Genomic DNA, 22,134 nt, shown 5'->3' with positions numbered 1-22,134 from the left:
GAAAGACTCAGGCTAAGGTGCAAAAGCATGTTTATTGGCCTGGAATGCACAAGGATGTTAATGTGTCATGCATGCCAAAAGGTAGGTAGGCCACAGGCGGTAATAAAACCAGTACCATTGTTGCCAATTCCCACATATGAAGAACCTTTTCACGCAGGTTATAATTGACTGCGTCGGTCCCCTCCTGAGAACTAAAAGTGGGAACCAGTACTTGTTAACCATAATTGATGTGTTCACCAGGTTTTCGGAGGCAATTCCATTATGGAGTAGCAAGGCAAAAAGGGTAGTAGAGGAGTCAGTAGCTTTCTTCACATGGTATGTGCTACCCAGAGATTCAGTCGGACCAAGGGTCAAGTTTTACTGCTAACTGTTTGAGGAGGATATGGATAGCTTAGATATACAGCACTTTAAATCCAGTGTATAGCATCCTGAATCCCAGGGAGCTTTAGAAAGGTGGCATCAGACCTTGAAAACCTTTTTTTTTTGAGAGCATACTGTCAGCATTACTCGAATGGTTGGGATAAAGGTATCCTTATTGTTTGCTATTAGAGTTGCCACAAATAAATCTATTCAGTTCACTCCTTTCGAGTTAATATTCAGGCATGAAGTGAAAGGCCCTTTGAAATTAAAGAAAAATTGACAGGACATAAGTCTGAGATCTCACACTTGGATTATGTATCGGAAGTGAGGGAGAGATTAAATTGAGTAGGTGAGGTAGCTAAACAGCACATAAAGAGGGCACAGCGGCGAATGAAGCAGGTGGCAGATAAAAGCTCTGAGACTCTGACGTTTACTTTCTCTTTACTTTTCACTTTGTGCTGTGACTTATGATCGTGGGATCTGGTTACCCCACAGTCTGGGAAAATACCAGGATATTTCTGTTTTAACTCCTCAGCTTCTTGGTTTTCCTTAGGCTTCTCCACAACAAGCTCTGTAACCAGTCATAGCAGATCCCTTCAAAGCCAGGTTTAGTGGTCCCTACCAAATTGAGAAAAAGTTGAGTCAGGTGAACTATCTAATAAAGATGCCAGATAGGGGGGAAAGAAAATGTATCTGGTATGTCATGTGACCATGTTGGAACCGTAATTAGATGAGAGAGAAAGAACTGGCGAAACAGGCGTTAGTTACTGCCCCGTAGAGTGAGGAATCAAATCCAGATTATATGGATTTTGACGTGCTTCAAATTTTGATGTGATTTAAAAAATGAAGTCTTTGAGGAGTGGGATAGATTAATAAGCTATCTGTTTCAGGAGCACAGAATGGAGTTGAAAGATTTGTTACTGCAGTATAAGGACATATGTAAGAATCAGATGGGGAGGACTAATGTTATTGTATGTGAAGTAGACATAGGCAATACTGCTCCGATAAAACAACACCCCTATTGGCTTAATCCTCTCAAAGCCAGACAGGACCAGAAGAAGTGGAGGCCATGATTGATGAGGACATCATCGAACCAAGCCAGAGCGAGTGGGCTTCGCTGATCTTCTTAGTTCCCAAACCGGATGGGACTCGACGATTCTGCGTGAATTATCAGAAGGTCAATGCTGTTACAAAATCAGACTCCTATCCAATTCCTAGATTGGAGGACTGTATTGAGAAAGTCAGACAAGCCAGTTACATCACCAAGTTGGACTTAATGTGTGGTTACTGGCAGGTACCTTTTTATCAGAGGCTTCGAAAGAAATTTGTGTTTGTAACCCAAAATGGGCTATATCAGTTTAAAGTGATGTCCTTTGGAATGAAGAACGCACCCATCACGTTCCAAAGACTCATGAACAGGGTTGTGGCTGGGTTAGCAAACTGTGCCGTCTATTTGGACAACATAGAGATCTTTAAGTCCTGGAATGATCACATGGTACAGTTGGCAGAGCTCTTTGAACGTCTGAAAAGCAAAACTGGTGATAAACTTAAATAAAACTGAATTTGCAAAAGCAGAGGTGACGTTTTTGGGACATAACATCAGTCATGAAAGGTTCACCCCACAGAATGCAAAGACAAAAGCCATCAAGGCATTTCCATGACCAGCCTCTAAGAAAGAGGTGCTTCGATTCTTAAGACTCAGTGGATTCTACCAGAAGTTTGTTCAATGTCAGCAGTGTAGCGGCACCGTTAACTGATTTGCTGAAGAAGAACACAAAGTTTCGGTGGACAGAACCATGCCAGGAAGCATTCGACCATTTGATATCAATATTAACCACTAAACCAGTTTTAGCTACACCAAACTTTTCAAAACCTTTTAAAGTCGCCATCGATGCTAGTGACGTAGGAGTTGGAGCTGCACTGCTACAGGAAGATGAGGGTGGGATTGAACTGCTAGTTGGTTACTTTTTGAAGAAGATCAACTTCACCAGAGGAAATGCTCCACAATCAAAAAAGAACTATTGAGTTTGGTACTGGCCTTATAACATTTTAATGTGTATGTTACCAACAATGTGTCAAAGATGGTGGTGTACATGGATCACATTCCTCTTACATTCTTAGATTGTTTTAAAGACAAGAATATGAGACTACTTCATTGGAGGCTTATGTTAGGGACTTTAATATTAAAAATCTTACATGTTTCAGGTCGTAAGAATGTAATCGCAGATGTGTTATCGCAGATTTAACTGATAAAGTTTGGATGAGATTTGTCTTTAATGTTATTTTCATATATACAGTTATATGGGAATAAGTTAAGGTGAACTTAGATGAAAATTATCAGTATGTTAGGGTAATGTATTTACAGAATAGAGAAAATGAAGCCATCTTTTCATTATGATTTTTTTTTCTGGGGGGTGGGGGGCAGTGTTATAAAGATGTGTACTATACTTTTTTTAAGAGTTTAAAAGCTAGCAGAACTACCTGACAGCGCCACGTGTTCTGAATAAGATACAATTTAACGTATTGTCCAGCATCTAGGGTATTTGGTTACCCAGGCACAAAACCAAACTTGGTAGGCCAATCAGTTTAAATGATACCCTCCAAAAAAAACTAAACTTCAATCCCGTTTTGAATTTAGTATATTGACAATATTACAAGCAAATGACATCATCTGATGCTTTAGCGGTATAAGACCGGGAAAATTGAACAGTTGGAGGAGAACTGCCAAAAGACCAACAGATGTAGGCGGCTAGTAAGAACTCCTCTGAGAGGTACCTGTCTAGAGAAGGAGTTTGCACAGAGACCAACATCAACACAGTCCTGGAGAGTATCTCTACAGAAGTAGAACAATGGCTGGCTGGTTTTGAAATTTGAATTTCTTTTGGTAAATCTTACTCTGGGTGGGAGGAGGAGGTGGTTATCAGACTAGTATTGTAGAAGGGAAAGTAAAAGATAGTTGTTAGTTAATTATTCTCTGTTATACTTTAAGAATTGAAGTTTTTAATTTTTACTTTAAATAGTTCTTGGCCTCGAATTTTCTGATTACTGCATGGGATAAATTTTTTTGTGTTGCTAGTTTAAATTAAGCAGGAGGGTTTACCCCGTGTCATAACAATGGGAATTTTTATTTTACTTTAAGCATCTAAAACAGTAGTTTATAAAGTGTAGGGGGAAGCAGTATTTTGCTCTGAAGTCAATACATTGCAGCTAAATCTAACTGAAAATGAAAAAGCCGCACAGCAGATGGTCAGTGTTGATCCCACAAGATTTGTGCATTGCTGTAGGGCTGGATCTGATGTCAGTGCAGCCTATGAAATGTTATTTACGAATACTTCCAGCAGTTTGGAAACTCTTTCACCAGCCAGAATGCTTATTTATAATTGACCATTGAACAACCAGCAGCTGGTTGGGGAAGAGCATGTGTTGTTGCTAATAATTTAGAAATTATGAAATGTCAGAGATGCAAGGAACACCAACAATAACTCAAGGCGACATCTAAGTGAATTCAATATAATTAGTCGTGTTTATAAGAGAAACAAATGTTATTAAATGACAAATTTTCAAAATCTAATGGCTGCTAAATGTGTTAAAGAAAGATTTACATCTTATGCTGTGCTTTTCTTGATCACAGGATGTTTTCAAGTGCTTTTTAGCAAATGAAGTATTCTTGAAACATCAACACTATTGTAATGTAGGAGCTGAGACACCTACTTTTTGTAGAGGGGTCTTCCTCAAATAGCAATGTGGCAATGACTAAACTTTTTTTTAAACTGATGGTGATTGAGATTTAAGCATTGAACAAAACACCCCTATTTGTAACAAATAGTAAATTAGAATCATCAGATCCCTACAATGTGGAAATTGGGCCTTCAGCCCAACAAGTCCACACTGACCCTCTGAAAAGTAACCCACCCATGACCGTTTTCCCTACCCTACATTACCCCTAAACCTAATGCATCTAACCTACACGAAACTGAATACTATGGGCAATTTAGCGTGGCCAATTCACCTAACCTGCGCACATCTTTGGATTATGGGAGGAAACTGGAGGAAACTCACGCAGACACCGGGAGAATGTGCAAGCTCCAAACAGACAGTCACCTGAGGCTGGAATTGAACCTGGGTCCCTGACGCTGTGAGACAGCAGTGCTTGCCATTGAATGTGTTGAATAAAGCAAGAGAGAGCCATATATCTATTTGCTGGCAACGCTAGGTTGGATACAAAAAAAAACCTGCAGATGCTGGATGGTATTCTAAAGAACTTAGACTGAAACATAAAGTTTTAAAGGAACTTTTAAAGGTTGAGTTGTGACAACTGCAAAACTCAGATCAATGTGGAGAATGTGTGAAGTCATTGACTTTCTTTCTAAGAAAGATAGATACGAATACTTTCTAAGTAGCAAGAAGATAGTAACTGTTATGACAGCATATAATTGTAATGATTCTGGATTAGTGGTGCTGGAAGAGCACAGCAGTTCAGGCAGCATCCAAGGAGCTTCGAAATCGACGTTTCAGGCAAAAGCCCTTCCTCGTGAGGAAGGGCTTTTGCCCGAAACGTCGATTTCAAAGCTCCTTGGATGCTGCCTGAACTGCTGTGCTCTTCCAGCACCACTAATCCAGAATCTGGTTTCCAGCATCTGCAGTCATTGTTTTTACCTATAATTGTAATGAGCAGAGAAATTTCAGAGTTCACGTACAGATATCGAGAGGCTAGTAAATGGGTTTTATATGGGTGCTGAGCCTCGTTTAATCAAAATTTCAAACCGAAGATTATTAAATCCTTGTTAGGCAAGTGTACTTAGCATTATAAAATCAAGTTGAATTGATAGTTTGTCATTATTAGGGCTGGTCTAATTGAATGGCAAAATGAGCTCTTCAAGATGAAACACCAACTTATCTTCCTGTGTTCATTTTTAAGTCACTTTCAGCTTTTCCATCACTTATCTGTGGAATGAAAATGAAATCTCTGAATAAAATTATTCAGATAGTTTTTTTTTTTTAGTGCTTGTACTGATGCACAATGATTGTGCAACTGTAACAGCTATTTTCAATTCTGCAGTAAGTGTTTATCGTGTATATTTGTTGATCGTTTCTGTTTGTTTCTCAGTACACAGTAATGGTGGGAAACCAGCACCACCCCCACTGCCACCCGTTAGGTCATCCAGTACGGAACTTACAAGCAGAAGCCAGCATATACCCGGCCTGACCTGGACATCGCTGCACTCTGTTCCTCCCCCACCCCCACCGGCACCACTAGTACCACCACCACCTTTGCCACTTAAAGTTCGACAAGGAGCTTTGACTACACAGTCACCAATCTATGGTAATTATAGACAATGTTTTGACTTTAAGCAAGTGTAAGATGTCCATAATTCAATTGAACCTCAAACTAAAATTCTTTCTTTTTGCTTAATAATCTAAAAATTTAACTTGGAGTGGAACTTGAAACCATATACACTATAATCCTGTGCCAAGGTTGACGTCAAGGTGAGTGCTTGCTGGTGGATGAGATCAGCAGTAGTTCAAATGTCCACCTCCAAAAGGCAATTGTTTCATCTAGTTATTAATATGGAAGTTCTGCATATCATTTCCTGCCAGCCATACTGGTGTGCCAGATATTAAATGGAGGCTTTTTTCTTTAGAAAAGTTAGGCTTGTTTGAAATGGATATTAAATATATGCAGATGTAATATATTCTAAAGATTATTTAAGAAGCATACTTACTGCTGTATAAACTTACCCCTCCCATCACAATCTCTTTCCAACCTAAGTTGTGGCTGGCCTAAGTATTTCAGTAAATCATAATTACAAATAGTCACAAGAAGGTTGACTAGATAATCTGTTTTATGGTATTGGTTGAGGGGAAAATGTTGACCAGAATACTGGAAAAATCTGGCTGTTCTTCAAATAGAATTACAGATCATTTTACATCCACCTAATCACATGATAAGAGTCTTGCTTTAATGACCTATCTAAAAGACAAGACCTTTCACAGTGCAGCTTTCCCTCAGTACTGCATTGAATATCAGGTTCAATTATTTAAGCAAGCCCTGGTGTGAAATTTAACCCAACACCTTTTGACTCTGAAGGGATGGGCCTACCTTCAAACCAAGTTAACAATGATCTCTGGCCAGTGATCTCTGGATTGTCTGCACACACATGATACAAGATATCAAAACTCTATGGAAGTTTTGGAGCATTGACCCTTCCCCTCCCAATACCTACAGCAATGGGATTGACTCTTAACTGTTCTCTGAAAAAGGCCAAGCAAGCCACTCTGTCGCATCAAACGATTACAAAGTTTAATGACAAGAAAGAAACTGGACAGCAAACACTGGCATCGGCTTGGCTACTGGAAATGGCAAGGGGAGGCAGTAGCTTAATGGTTTTATTGCAGGACTGTTGAGACTGAGATAATGTTCTGGGGAACCGGGTCGAATTCCAACAGCAGATGGTGGAATTTGAATTTGAGTGATCAAAATTTAGAATTAAGAGTCTAATGATGACCATTCATCCATTGTAAATTGTTGGAAAGCCCTTCTGGCTCACTAATTTCCTTTTGAGGAAAGGAAGCTGCCATCCTTACCTAGTCTGGCCTAGACCTCAGACTCTCAGCAATGTGGCTGACTCTGAACTGACCTCTCTGCAATTAGGGATGGGCAATAAATGCTGAACTCGTCAGTGATACCCACATCCTGTGGATGAATAAAGATACACAAACGCAGCCCTCAAAGTACTCCTTACCAATATTTAAGATCTTGTGCCAAATTTGGGAGACTCCTCCCATGGACTAGTAGAACAACAGCCTGATCCACTTGTACTCGTGGAATTTATATAACATCTGAGACTCCACAATTACCATCAGTGAGTACATCCGTCAGGATAAATGGGAAGCCTATGGATGGCACTGTGGTATGCAGTCAAAAAGGAGATGCCCTGGAAGTCCTGAACATTGACTCTAGACCCCATTAGGTCTCTTGTTATCAGACTGAAAATGGGGATGGAAGTCTCTTGCTGATTATCATCTAAACACCCATCACCCTCTCCGTTGATGAATCACTATTCTCTATGTTGAACACCAATGAAAAGAAGAACTTGTGGTGGAAATGGCACAAAATGTACTCTGGGAGTGATCTATAATATTCACACTATTATTGATCGAGCTGGTCAAGTCCAAAAGGATATAGCTGCTGGACTGCATCAGCAACAAGTGGCGAGATAACCAACCAGGAGGAAATATGTAATTGACCTTGTACTCCCTCATCTACTTGCAGCAGGTGCATCTGTCCATGAGAATATTGGGAGAAGTGACTACTAAGGGCTCTTATGGCAAAATGGAAGTGTCAATCCCTGGACCCGGAGGCCTGGGTTCAAGTCCCACCTGCTCCAGAGTTATGTAATTTATGTTGATTTGAAAAATGTTAAATTTTCTTTTAAAAATTAGAAGTGATAACTACATTATCATTGCATAGTCAAAGTCCTGTCTTCACACTGGATACCGGTCATTATGACTGTGCTAAATAGGATGAATTTTGAACAGACCTAGCAACTGAATAATGGACATGGCATGAGGTGTTGTGGGCCACCAACAGTGGAACCGTTAATCTGTAACATTATGACCTGGAATAGCAACCATTCTACCATTTCATATCAAGCTGGGAGATTAACTTTAGTTCAATGAAAGATGCTATGGACCAGACCAGACACCCTTCAAATTATTTTCAGAAGGTAGCCTACACTCTAATCCTTTCTTAATTCAAAGGTAGATGTGAAGTGGGTGTTCCAGATGATGATGTGACTGGTCAAACCATTCGACGTTAAGCAAAACAATTTAGTTAGATACTATAATTAAAATACAAACAAAAGGAAGGAATTTAGAATAACAAAATAATAGATGCAGTAACTATTATTAACTTACTGTTCCAATACAGCAACACCCCATAAACACACCCCTGGGCAAAAAGGTAAATTTAGACACAGATTCTTACATCCCACTCAACATCAAGAGACATTCAGAGAAAGTCCGTAAGAAATCATTTACTGAAGCTCCAACTCTTCTGGCACCCAAACAGCTTCCACTGCTGCAGCTGAAAATAAAACTGGAAAACCTGATCTTGGAGAACTGGCCATTTCCTTTCCATTGTTACATGTGTTTTACGTCTGCTGCATCCAGTTATGAATTGTCATGGACAGTTAAACAACTAGCAGGAAGTGAAGTCTCCACAAATATCCCCATTCTCAACATTGGAGGAGTTGAGCACATCAATACAGAAGACAAGCTGAAGTATATACATCTATCTTTGGTCTGAAGAGCCAAGTGGATGTTCCATCATGGCCTCCTCTTGAGGTCCTAAGCATCACAGATGTCAGTCTTCAACTGCTGTGCTCTTCCAGCACCACTAATCTAGAATCTGGTTTCCAGCATCTGCAGTCATTATTTTTACTTCAACTGATTTCAGTTTGCTTTATAATATATTGAGGAATGGCTGAAGATACACCTCATCCTGACTTGGAACAATGTTGCTGATCCTTCATTGTCACTGGGTCAAAAACCAGGAAATCCCTTCCAAACAGCACCATGCATGTGTTACGATACAGCGGGGTGAACCCTCCTGCTAATTAAATCAAACATCCCGAAAAGCTCACTTCTCCTAGTAATCTGTTTAAAGTATGGATGACAGAACTCCTAAATTCTACTATTTAAAGAAAAAAAATCAATTTATTCTTTAACACTAAAAGTGAGCATTAAACAACAACTATTTACAACTCCTAAGCAGCCTCTGTTTTAAATTAGATTAGATTAGATTATTTAGTGTGGAAACAGGCCCTTCAGCCCATCAAGTCCACACTGACCCGCAACCCACCCAGACCCATTCCCCTACATTTACCCCTTCACCTCACTCTACGGGCAATTTAGCATGGCCAATTCACCTGACCTGCACATCATTGGACTGTGGGAGGAAACCGGAGCACCCGGAGGAAACCCACGCAGACACTGGGAGAATGTGCAAACTCCACACAGTCAGTCGCCTGAGGCGGGAATTGAACCTAGGTCTCTGGCGCTGTGAGGCAGCAGTGCCAACCACTGTGCCACCGTGCTGCCCACGGCAGATATTTGTTATCTGCCTCCAACTCTATAACAATATACTGTTCTAACAAAACCTCATGTTAAAATTAAATCAACCTAATTTCAAAGCCACACAGAGGCTGTCATCTATGGTGTCCTCCTCCTGTCGGCTGACTATCTCCCTGGGTTGTCTTGTCTTTTACTGCAAAGAAGTTTCATATGGAAAAGGTACCTTTTGATAGTGTGTTTTGAGTGGCCGTTTACTCTGTCTAACTTTCAAAATGCCTGCAGCTTTCTATCCCAAACATCAGATCGTCTCATTGCTTTGAGGTTGGCAGAAACCATAAAATCAAAATAGATTGATTTTTAGCAACTTGGGATATAATTTAAACAGGTTAAATTTCAATTGTTATCAAAATAGCAATCAACTGTGAGATCTGTTTCACAGCTAACTGTTAATATTTTCAATTTTCCAGTACATGGAGACTGCTAGCTAGTTATGACAGGCGCTTGTAAGCTCTCAGTGCAAAACAGCATTCACTCTCTCTCAAAGGTACACCACACACTTCCAACTTCATTACATGCTGCTACATCCCAAGGACTGCAGTGGTTCAAGAAGGCAACTCACCATGACCACTCCAAAGGCAATTACTGATGGGAAACAATACTGCGAAACCCACAGTCACTGAATGAAAAGAAAATCCACAGCTAATGATCGTGATGCAGTTCTGACCTGTAATTTTGAGTGAATAAAGGAATGTCATATAGCACTCATCACATGAAACAGTGGCTACTAGGCTGCTTTGTCACATTTTTTTTTTAATTGCAACAAATTAATGCCTGAACTTTAGGTTTCCTCTTCATTTCAGCTTTCTACATCTCTTATGAAATGCTATTCAGCTGACTGCAGAAAATTGGAAGTAAAGCGCACAAAAGCATAATATTGCAGATATTGGAATTCTCTTTCCCCAACTCCCAAAAGGAGCTTCAGTTGCTAAAGGATCTCTTCTGTTCTTAACATTTACCCTTGGCGATCTGTTGCATTATTAGTGAACCTTTTGGGTGTGTGAGGAATGCACCATTTTTGATCCGTGAGTTCTTGAGTAAGACTTGAATGGGGGCTTCTGGCCTGGAGACAACAGTGCTACCCACTTAAACACTACTTCCTAGTCAACAGTAAACAGATATTGATTTGATTTTCCACACCTCAGGTTTTCCAAATCACTTACTGCTTCATCAAACAAAGTGGAAATTCAACCCTGAAACCTTTTAGCAGAATTTGAACTTCATGCTAATGGAAACTGTATTCTAATTCAAGTGTTGTCTGAAAAAAATCACCAGTGAACTAAAAATTGGCTTGTTTCTTATTTGGTTTTGATTTGTTTAATTTTTTGTTTTTCACAGATGACTTTGAGTCCAAGTATAATTTCCATTCAGTTGAAGACCTTCCATCTCCAGATGAGTATAAATCATTTCCCAGGATATATCCCAGCAAGCAACCAAGAGGTGAGCCCATTGTTGATTCAGTATTAATCTAAGTATAATCCTTAGGTCAATAAATGATTAATCAAATATACATGGTGGGGGATTGATGCCACTTGTTGAATTCAAAGGGTAGGGAAATTGGGCAGGATGTAAAATGTGATCAACTTGATTGCTTCAGATTTGTTATACAAACACTGACCAGGATGTTGCAGACCCACTTCCCCAATAATCTTTCATCTCCATAGTGGTGATCAGAAATTTATTTACCACTGGTTTAAAAAATATTTAAAGATCCAAAGGTCATAGAGTCATAGAGATGTACAGCCACAGAAACAGACCCTACGGTCCAACTCGTCCATGCCGACCAGATATCCCAACCCAATCTAGTCCCACCTGCCAGCACCCGGCCCATATCCCTCCAAACCCTTCCTATTCATATACCCATCCATTGAGGAATGGAATTCCAGAGACACTCAACTCTGAGAAAATGTTTTATCCTCATCTGTACCTTAAATTGGTGCCCCCTTATTTTCAAACTATGACCCCCAAGTTTAGATTCTTCCACAAGAGGAACCATCCTTTCTCAATCCACCTCAAGACCCCTGAGTATCTTATAGGTTTCAATGAAATAACCTCTGACTCTTCTAAAAACTCCAGAGGATACAGGCCGAGCCTGCCTAGTCTTTCCTCAATCCACGTGTTAATCTAATACATCTTTTCTGAACTGCTTCCAATACATTAACATCTTTCTGTAAGTATGGTGATCACTACTATACACCTTACTCCAAATATGGTCTTACCAATACCCTGTATAACTGAAGCAAACCTCCCTCCTCTTGCATTAATTTCCCCTTGTAATAAAACATGACGTTCTATTAGCTTTCCTGATTATTTGCTGTACCTGCATTCTAACCTTCTGAAATTCATACCTCGGGACACCCAGATTGCTTTGTGTTTCAAAGGTCTCACCATGGAGGTGCTATGCTTTTTTTTTAGTCTTTCTGCCAAAATGAACAATTTCACGCTTTTCCACAATATATTCCATTTGCCAGGTTTTTGCCCAGTCACTGAATCTATCTCTCTGTGCACATTACAACTCATTTCCTGTTTCTTTCTCCTCAGCAAATTTAGTTCCCATGCTTCTGAACCCTTCATCCAAGTCATTTAGATAAATTATAAAGAGTTGAATCCCCAGCATCAAACCCTCTGGGCACTATACCTGCCACATCCTGTCAGCCTCAAAAAAACCAGTTTATTCCTTCTATCTGCTTCCTGTTAGCCAGCCAATCTTCTATCATGCAATATTTCATCCCAACACTGCGGCTCTTTAGCCCATCAAGTCTTCACTGCCAAAGGCATACTACTGCCTACATTAGTCCCACTTTCCTGCACTAGGCCCATAGCGTTGAATGCTATGACTCTTCTCTGTACCCTTTGGTGTAGTACATTATTAAATACCTTTTTTGAGCTTGCAGTGCAATGCATCCCCTGGCTCCCCATCCATCGCGCAAGTTACTGCTTCAAAAATTTGGTTAAACGGGATTTCCTTCAGATATACAGCACAAACCCTTTGGTCCAACTTGTCTGTGCTGACTGGACATATCATCTGATTTGGTCCTATTTGTCTGCATTTGGCCCATGTCCCTCTAAATCCTTTCTATTCATATACTATTCCAAACCATGTTGGCTCTGCCTGATTACCTTGGACATATCGAAGTGCCCTGTTATAACATCTTTAATTCTAGCTTCTAACATTTTTGCACTGACAGATGTTAACCCAACCGGCCTGTCATTTTCTGCTTTCTGTCTCCCTCTGTTTTTTTTTTGAATAAAGGAGTTACATTAGTTATTTTCCAACCTAAAAGTACTTTCCCCAAATTTAATGAATTTGGTAAATTAAAAGCAAAGAAACAGCGATAATGCTTCAAGTTCAAGATGAATTTTTTTTAAAAAAACTGAAGAATATCGGTTTCAATTTTCTCTAGTTGTGCCAGACCTGCTAAGTTTCTCCAATTTTCTCTTTATATTTCAGACCATTGTCTGGATTAAATTTAAAATTACTGTTTTCCCATCCATGAGTGTTTTTAAAATTGTAGCATGTTTTTTTTTCTATGCAGTAATGTCCAGCAATTTCTTTTTCTTGTTTCAATACAGTAATTGAATTTAGTCCCAAAGTTGGGTTAAAACAGAAAGCTGGAGAAAGGAAAAAGCTAAGAATATATAGTGAAGAGAGCTGGTGTAAAAGGAAAAGTTTAGCACTCCTATTATGCTACATCAAATAGTGTAATATCAGATCTATTTCCGAGAGTCATGTTTGTGAACCTCTATGGTTGTGCTGTCTGATTTGTTCTGCTCTTGAAGCTTTGTTTTCCCAGACACAAGCACATGCCGATCCTTGAACATTTCCACAGTTAATTCTTTTCTGAATTTAATGATGGTAAAACTGAACACTTTTTTAAGGCTTAACAAGATGGTTATATTGTAGTAAATTTAATGCATCAAATAGGCTTTAATCACTGAGCAGATTGTGTTCCTACTGAGAGCAAATATTCCAGATTGTTTCAATGAGGTTGGTTAGATACGTTTGTGTCAAATCATTGCAAGAGGTGTTTTTTTTTTAGACTTATGGAATAATTGATTGATAAGGAATATGAAGTTGTGAATTAACTCATTTTAGGTAATAACTGAGCAGAACATAGTGGCTTTGTTATAACTCAACATCAATACTTTTAAATCAAATATCAACATTGAACGTTTAATTTAAGCAATTTCTCTGACTAAGAAAATGTACTTTACTGCCTGTTTGAGCAGGTTTTTGACCCCGGTGACACCATAGCTGAGCCTGTATCTCCCACATCTGATGTCCAATCACATGAAGCTTACTGTAAGTGTCAGTCGATAGCAATTAGGAATGGAACATCAGCTTATCTTGTTTCCTTCCCCAGTACAAGGCCACAGAGGGGAGCTGTAGAACTTTTACCACCATTTAGACCGAGGTCACCTCATCATGTAAACTTCAAGCAGGTAATCCTTTATCACCCAGTACCGTAGTTACCTCTGGAGAACATAGCTGGTTTTGTCTAGACTCATCAAGTGAGATGCATTAGTATGGGGAAATGCAGCAATTTTATGTGTCAGGTGCTGGACGAATATTTTCTTAAAATTTTAAGTATGCTGTAGATTAACTTTTCCAATGCCAAGTGGCAACCTGACAGCTATTTAATGTTAGTATCCTCTGTTAGTCTGAGACAGCTACATATGGGCTGATTGAAGAATGACTCTGAAACTATATACTTTCCGCTGGTTGGACTAGTCTCCAGGCTACCTGAACCAGTGAACTGCAGTCCGGTATCTATTTGATGTCCTTAGTCAAATACTAGCATGGTAATTATACCTAGATCTCTGAACAGATCTGCCTTTCCACTGGCATGATTGGCTGGCTAGCCAGGCAGGTTTAAAATGATTACAAAATCACTGTTGTTTTGGTTGCTTTATTCTTTGCCATTGCTGTTTTCCTACATACTATTTCCTTGGATGCAAGATGCTCCAGCGGTAAAGAACCATTTTGGCTATTGATAACATGTGCTTTTGTTCATATTTCTAACCACGAATGCAGAAAGTTACAAGCCTATAAAATAGACACTAAGTTACTCTGTATGAAACAATCATCGCTGTACTTGCTGAGCAGAGAAAATGCCCTATCTTTGAATTGCTAGTTTGGGGGTGCAGTGACTGTAGGGATTTGAGTATTTTTTAAAATTGATACGTATATAATATCCACTAATATCAAGTTTCTGGGATTGATTACTGCTTCTCAAATTCACCTGGAGAAATGTTAAAGTGCAAGCTGCAAAGGTTGATAGGTGTGGGTATTGTGATGAACTGGGCTGGTTCCAAGCATGCTGCCTGCTTATTCTCATGAACACAATGTACAGCCAACACCTCCTGTGCTAATGAATGGCTGCACACCACAGCTGAATTCTGAATGTGTCTAAGGCAATCACCTGTTAAAGCTGGCCTGCATCGTTTAAAGCCAGACTGTGTCTTTAATTGGAGAGATGTTGCAGCTGAGTCATGTTCTGGAAATCAGTTGAAGTCTGATTCTGACCTGGGAAAGGTGCACAGGAATGGTGCATTATGGGAAAGCGCAGGGTCAAAGTCTGTCTGATCCTGCATTGGTCACCTCATTTTCAGAAGGTATGGAGGAGGAGGCATGCTCTACCCAGAGGGCCAGGAGTCTCTCTGGTAAATGGAAAAACAATGATTCTAGATAGGCATGACCTCGATGCGGCCTGAACTGCTGTGCTCTTCCAGCACCATTGATCCAGAATCTGGTTTCCAGCATCTGCAGTCATTGTTTTTACCTCGTTGATTTTAACCCTACTGCGAATCCTCTTGCAAGGATGCCTGCCTTGAAGAGGTTTTCCTCCTCTCTCTACAAGAATCTCAGGGAGTCCCTCTCCCACTGCAACTCCCAGGTCATTTCCTCTGCCCTGAAGCTCTTCAACCATGTCGTGAAACAAACTCGCTACCACAGCCACATCTGCTTCCTCAGTGCCTGCCTCCGTAACCAACTCATCCCACACGGACTCCGGACCACCTTTAAACCGGCAGCGTTCGGACCCGAACAGGACAAACAGTACAGACTACAGATTCAAAAACACCAGCAATAGTTCTCCTTCAAGATCCTCCGCTCCACGCTTGCAGCAATGCACCAGCACCTAACCTCTCTACAGTCTGCCCTGCCTCAGCTGAGGGCTACACTCTCAGAATTGCAAAGGACCCACTCTGTACTACATCCTCAGGAGAATTCATACTCTCAACAAACAGTATTTCAATTCCATCTCAAAATCAAAAACTAAGTACAACAGACTTTTATCCACCCACCTCCATAACCAGCGCTCCTCAAACATTCCAGAAGATTCCCCTGGCCTCGGAAACGCCATTAGCCACGTGGCTGATGCAGCTACCACCCCCACGCTGATTGATGATGTCACTTCTGCCCCCATCATGGCCACTCCCACAGCCACTTCCGGCCCTCACATCATTGCCGATGCCACATGCTCAGTGACATCCGCCACCCCTACTGCCGTGTCTGCCACCACTTCCAACCCCACCAGCGCCACTCACCTGCATTCTGCTGACACGCCCCCCCCACTGTCACTATCCCCATCCCCACCCTCAAGAACTTCGAGGGGAACAGTACCCCTGCTCATGCCTCCACCCCCATTCCCCCACCATCACACCCACTCCAGGTACTGGCTCCGACCCCACTCCCAGCTCCCAGCCCTGCCGAGTTTTCACCATCCCTCCAGACATTGAAGACATACAAATCCTGGCAGGATTTGTAACAGTGTATAGCAAATCCACATACCCAGTAATTGTCTCCAGAGCAAAGACTAACTTTATTGTCAATCAAAAAGAATTAAACAAATCACTATTAACACTGTTAACATAATGTAATTTACAAGTGCATATAATATGAACTGTTTACTTTTTACTTCCACCAAAGGATATACTTATACATTACAACAATCGTGAATGCTTTCACTTTTTGAGACCACCCCAAAGATATACCACAGACCTCTTGAATTCATTTTTAATTTGTCTCCACTTTCAGCTATCATCTGGGTTACGTTTCGATACTGGTCCAGGACTACTATAAATTTCTTGAACTGGTTGCAAGCCTAAGCAACTGTTCCACTACTTTCCCTCAAGAAATCCTAATCTGAAATAGAGCCCGACATTCATTCCAATGAAGAATGTTTATTTTCTCTGTTTGAAAGACAAATTGACTATCATCTCCTGCTGGTATTCTCCATTTAGCAAATTGTCATCTGCACCAAAACCAAGCTACAACTGCCTCTGTAATTTCTCACAACGAATTGCTTGCTTCTGCCAACAAGCATACATAGTTAAATTTCAGAACAACCTTCTAAGTAAGGCTTGATCCGAAACCATGTTTTTCTGTGACATGTTTCGGGATGGTTCAAATAAAAATGCGAACACATTGTTTTACTTTCAACACAACCCTTTGATTCTGTAACTAAATATGAATAACATATTGGCAATGGAGATTTACAACTATTGCTGACCCTGGTAAGCAAGTCCTTTTGTTTACAACTAAGTTTCACCATTTTTTTTGTAAATATTTTTATTGAAAATTTTTAGGTTTGTTTACAAAATTACAAAACTCGTACAAAATATTGTAACCACTTTACAATATAATAGCAACAACAATATAAATAAAAAAAAGGCTACTAATCTATTCTACAAATTACTAACACAAAAGAGGATATATATTAAAATAAAAGCTACAGGATGGTAAATAACTAACAAAAAAAAATCAAAATAGAATAATACCAAGTCATAACAAGATAGCTTAATTTACATTCAATAAAGTTACAACACTTAACACACTCTCATCACAGCTTCCCATCAGTGGGAGCAGTAGTGAGTAGACCCGTATTTATGTGGGATTCTTCCTTCCAGGGGTCCCCAAACCGACAGACATCATCCTCACGGCCAGACAAAGGCCCAAGATAATATGGCCAATACATCTACATCAATATAGGGCCACCATGTTCTGTAAAACAATTCCGTTTTCTGGTGCACCATATTCGTAAGGAGGTGCAGGGGAATGTTTTCCATAACTATCCTATGCCAGCTCACTAAAATGTTTTCTTCGCACAAAAAGAGAGGATAGTAAACAGTTTCTTCCCATGTACATCGAGAGAGGGAAGATTTGGAAAGCCCAAAAGGAGAGACAGTGGATCAATCGAGTCTCCATTCCCAAAATCTTTGCCAAGGTATTCGCTACGTTGTCCCAGTACCTGTGGATCTTGTGGCATGTCCACAAACAATGAGTGAGAGTACCGACTTCTAATTTGCACTTCGGGCACATTGGGGATGCTGCTATCTTAAACTTTGCAAGCCGTTCTGGCACCATGTGGGCCCTATGAAGTTTCTTCAATTGAATAGCTTGAGTCCTCTTACAGATAGAGATGTTCCTAGCATTTTCCCAGATGTCCTGCCACACCTCTGAGGAGACTTCCACCCCCAATTCTTGAGGCCAGGTTTTATATGGTCGTTCCAAGTCCTTCAACGCATTATTACCTAGCAAGCGATAGAAAGTACTGACCGAGGCACCCTCAGACCGGAGCGCACACCCCTCCATATCTGATTTATAAATATTAACCATCAGTGTGGTTTTTTTGTATAAAGTCTCGTACTTGAAAATACTGGAAGAGGTCCTTGCTAGGTAGCCCGAACTTCTGACACAACTATTTAAAGGACATCATAACCTCCCCATCAAATAGGTCTCCCAAGTAGGTGACTCTTCTGGACTCCCAAAGTTTAAAACCAGCATCTATCAAGCCTAGCTGAAATCCCAACATTCCCACTAAAGGAGTGAAGGGGGAGGTTTTTTTAAAAATTACCCTCCCTTTGTCGCATCATCCTCCAAGCTTTGACTGTATTTAGGATAATTGGGCTTTTACAGTGATCAGTGACAGTTCTCATCTTGTCCCTAAACAACAGGTTGATGAGAGGGCATTTTGTCTGGGAAGCCTCGATGTCCAACCAAATTGATCGTGGCTCACAAGAGGCCCAATCAGCCACGTATGATGGCAAAGAGCTCAGTTGATACTTCCCTGAGCTGGGGACTATATATAATTTAAATCTTACATTGAAGTCAGTATACACCACCTGGATCCAGCACAAGCCCAAAGATACTCATTTACTATGCAAGTTTTATACTTCTACCTCTGACTTCATAAGATAAATGTAGTGTATGTTATCCTTTTGCCTGTATTTAACTCTAAATGTGTTAAAAGTGCATTTAATTGAGTTGCCTGCACATGTCTTAGCCAATTGCCCCAACTATATACAGTTGCTATCTTCAATTAATGAAACTAAAAATCATATCCTTAAACATATGACTTATGAACCAGATAGTTGGAATAAGACAAAAAGAAATGTCAAGTGAATGCGATGACGGCCAGTGACTGAGGGAAGGTTAACAGATGTGGAATTAAGGTTGCAGTTATGATAGCAGAGATGCATGACTTGTTCAGGTCGAGTTTGGCAGAGAGGGATTTTTTTGTTGCTGCCTCCTGCCTCCCTCATCCACTTCCTTGCTTCTCCTCAAGCATCTGTTCCTGCAGCAGCAAATTGTGCAAAGTTGTAAATATCTTCGTTCCACTGTTGAGGGAAGGAGAAACATTAAAGATCATCTGCTTCATTGCCACGGGCAACAATGTTTTCATCCTATTAACTGGCTGCAGTAATGCCTGCAGCAAGTGACAGATTTCATTTGAGAAAGTCTTAAGTGATGTGAGTATGAGCCTGGGCCCTTGTCTTGGAGCACTAACTTGTAGAGGATCCTTGAACTAACTCCTCCAGGACCTGTTACAGCATCCTGTTAGACTTCAGCAACTTCAAAGAATTTTAGAAAATCTCAAATATTTGTAGAATTGGAGCTATAACTAAACAAAAAACAATCACAGGTAAGGTGCCAGAAAACTGGAAGTTAGCAAACATGGTGCCACTATTTAAGAAAAGTTATAGGGAAAAGCCAGGAACTATAGATTGGTGAGGCTGAAATGAGTGGTGGGTAAGTTTTTTTAGATTAGATTAGATTAGATTAGATTACAGTGTAGAAACAGGCCCTTCGGCCCAACAAGTCCACACCGACCCGCCGAAGCGAAACCCACCCATACCCCTACATTTACCCTTTACCTAACACTACGGGCAATTTAGTATGGCCAATTCACCTAACCTGCACATCTTTGTGATGTGGGAGGAAACCGGAGCACCCGGAGGAAACCCACGCAGACACTGGGAGAACGTGCAAACTCCACACAGTCAGTCGCCTGAGGCGGGAATTGAACCCGGGTCTCTGGCGCTGTGAGGCAGCAGTGCTAACCACTGTGCCACTGTGCCGCCCACTACTGTGCCACTGTGCTGCCCACACTGTGCCACTGTGCCGCCCACACTGCCACTGTGCCGCCCACGGTGTTGGAGGAAATCCTGAAGGGCAGGACTTACAAGTATTTGGAAAGGCAAGAAGTGATTAGGGAATAGTCAACATGGCTTTGTGCATGGAAAATCATAGCTCTCAGACTTGATTGTATTTTGAAGAAGTAACAAATAGCATTGATGAGGGTAGAGCAGTGGACATATGGATTTCAGTGAGGTGTTCAACAAAGTTCCTCATGGTAGACTGGTTAGCAAGGTTAGGTCATATGGATTCGAGGGAGAACTGGTCATTTGGATACAGATCTGGCTCAAAGGTAGAAGACAGTAGTGGTGGTGGTGGGTTGCTATTCGGACTGGAGGCTTGTGACCAGTGGAGTGCCACAATGTTTGGTGCTGGGTCCACTGCATTTTGTCACTTAGCTAAATTATTTGGATGTGAATATAGGAGTTATACTTGGTAAGTTTGCAGATGACACCAAAATTGGAGGTGTAGTGGACAGCAAAGAAGATTACCTCAGATTACAACGGGATCTTGATCAAATGGGCCAGTGGATCGAGGAGTGGTGGATGGAGTTTAATTTAGATAAATGCGAGGTGCTGCATTTTGGAAAAACAAATCAGGGCAGGACTTATACACTAGGTGCTGGGGAGTGTTGCTGAACAAAGGGACCTTGGAGTGCACGTTCATAGCTCCTTGAAAGTGAAGTCGCAGGTAGATAGGATAGTGAAGAAGGCCTTTATTGGTCAGAGCATTGAGTATCGGAGTTGGGAGGTCCTGTTGCGGCTGTACGGGACGTTTGTTAGGCCACTTTTGGAATACTGCATGCAATTCTGGTCTTCCTCCGACGGGAGGGATTTTTGTGAAAATTGAAAGGATTCAGAAAAGATTTACAAGGATGTTGCCAGGCTGATTTGAGTTATAGGGAGAGGCTAAACAGGCTGCTGCTGTTTTCCCTGGAGCATCGGAGACTGAGAGGTGACCTTTTTTAGAGGTTTATAAAATCATGATGGGGTAAATAGACAGGGTCTTGTTACCAAGATGGGGGAGTCTAGACTAGAGGGCATTGGTTTAAGGTGAGAGGAGAAAGATATAAAAGGGACCTAAGGAGCAAAATTTTCATGCAGAGGGTGGTGTGTGTAAGGAATAAGTTGCTAAAGGGAGTGGGGGAAGCTGGTACAATTCCAACATTTAAAAGGCATCTGGATGGATATATGAATAGGATGAGGGGTTTAGAGGGATATGGGCCATGCTGACAAATGGGACTAGATTTATTTAGAATATCCGGTTGGCTTGGATGAGTTGGACCAAAGGGTGTGTTTCTGTGCTGTATATCTCTGACTCTATATGAATCTGTGATTCACATCAGAAGAGCCCTTGCATGTCACTGACATCATTTTGGAACTCTAATGCCACACATCAGGACATTAGATTCCCTAAAGTATGGAAACAGGCCCTTCGGCCCAACAAGTCCACACTGACCATCTGAAGAGTAACACACCCAGACCCACTTCCCCACATTTACCCCTGACTAATGCACCTCATGCTATGGGCAATTTAGCATAGCCAGTTCATCAGACCTGCACATTTTGGATTGTGGGAGGAAAACCATACAGACATGGGAAGAACATGCAAACTCCACACAATTGCCTGAGGTGGGAATCGAACCCAGGTCCCTGCTGTTGTGATGCAGCAGTGCTAACCACTGAGCCACCATGCCAAAATAGCACACAAATCTGCTTAGTTTTTTTTTTAAGAGGAAACCTGTCATAGTTTGGACGCACAAACTGCATTTTCTCATCCAATGAATTTGCACTCAGCAGAATCTTGTCCACTTTAAAAGGTTCTCAGGAGCTAGGACTCTGTGTGACAGGGTGCAATGTTCACACAATCTCATGAGAGGTGGCCAATTAACAAGCAGGCTAGGAATCTGCTGTTCAAATAAGGACAATGGGCAGGACACTGCAGGAGCCCCAGTCGGTCAGGTGGAAAATGAAAGTACTGTAAAAGAAAATTGAGGTATTATTAAGAATGAAGGCCCAGAACACACTCCGAATGCTTATGACCACATCCACCTGTTTGTTCCAGTTTTGTCACTCTGCGATAGCACAACTGACAGTAGTTTCTGAGGTCCCTTTGATCTTCTATTGTAAGCCTGACTCCGATACTGTCCTGGACTTCTCTCATAATGCAGAACCCCATAAGACTTTGCTGATATGCACAGTTAACATCTAATTTCCCTTTCA

General features: G+C 41.0%; 1 protein-coding gene across 13 annotated transcripts in view; it reads left to right on the top strand.

Annotated features, from left to right (window-relative positions):
* LOC122549677 (WAS/WASL-interacting protein family member 3) overlaps positions 1-22,134 on the top strand; it is a 100,560-nt gene that overhangs the window by 73,878 nt on the left and 4,548 nt on the right. For 12 of the 13 annotated variants that reach the window (XM_043689519.2, XM_087986947.1, XM_087986953.1 and 9 more), the window contains 2 exons: positions 5,468-5,683; positions 10,831-10,932. In XM_043689519.2, coding sequence (XP_043545454.2) covers positions 5,468-5,683; positions 10,831-10,932 — 318 coding nt within the window. Of the gene's footprint in view, positions 1-5,467; positions 5,684-10,830; positions 10,933-13,856; positions 13,936-22,134 lie in introns of all 13 variants that reach the window. The other variant, XR_015757150.1, reaches the window with a different exon arrangement.

This window comes from Chiloscyllium plagiosum, unplaced genomic scaffold (assembly GCF_037043375.1).
Source record: "Chiloscyllium plagiosum isolate Xiang-an unplaced genomic scaffold, Cpla_swu_hap1 HiC_scaffold_5, whole genome shotgun sequence".
In the NCBI taxonomy this organism is placed as follows: Eukaryota; Metazoa; Chordata; class Chondrichthyes; order Orectolobiformes; family Hemiscylliidae; genus Chiloscyllium; species Chiloscyllium plagiosum.
The sequence above is the reverse complement of the archived record's forward strand: the minus strand, read 5'-3'. Positions and strand labels throughout refer to the sequence as shown.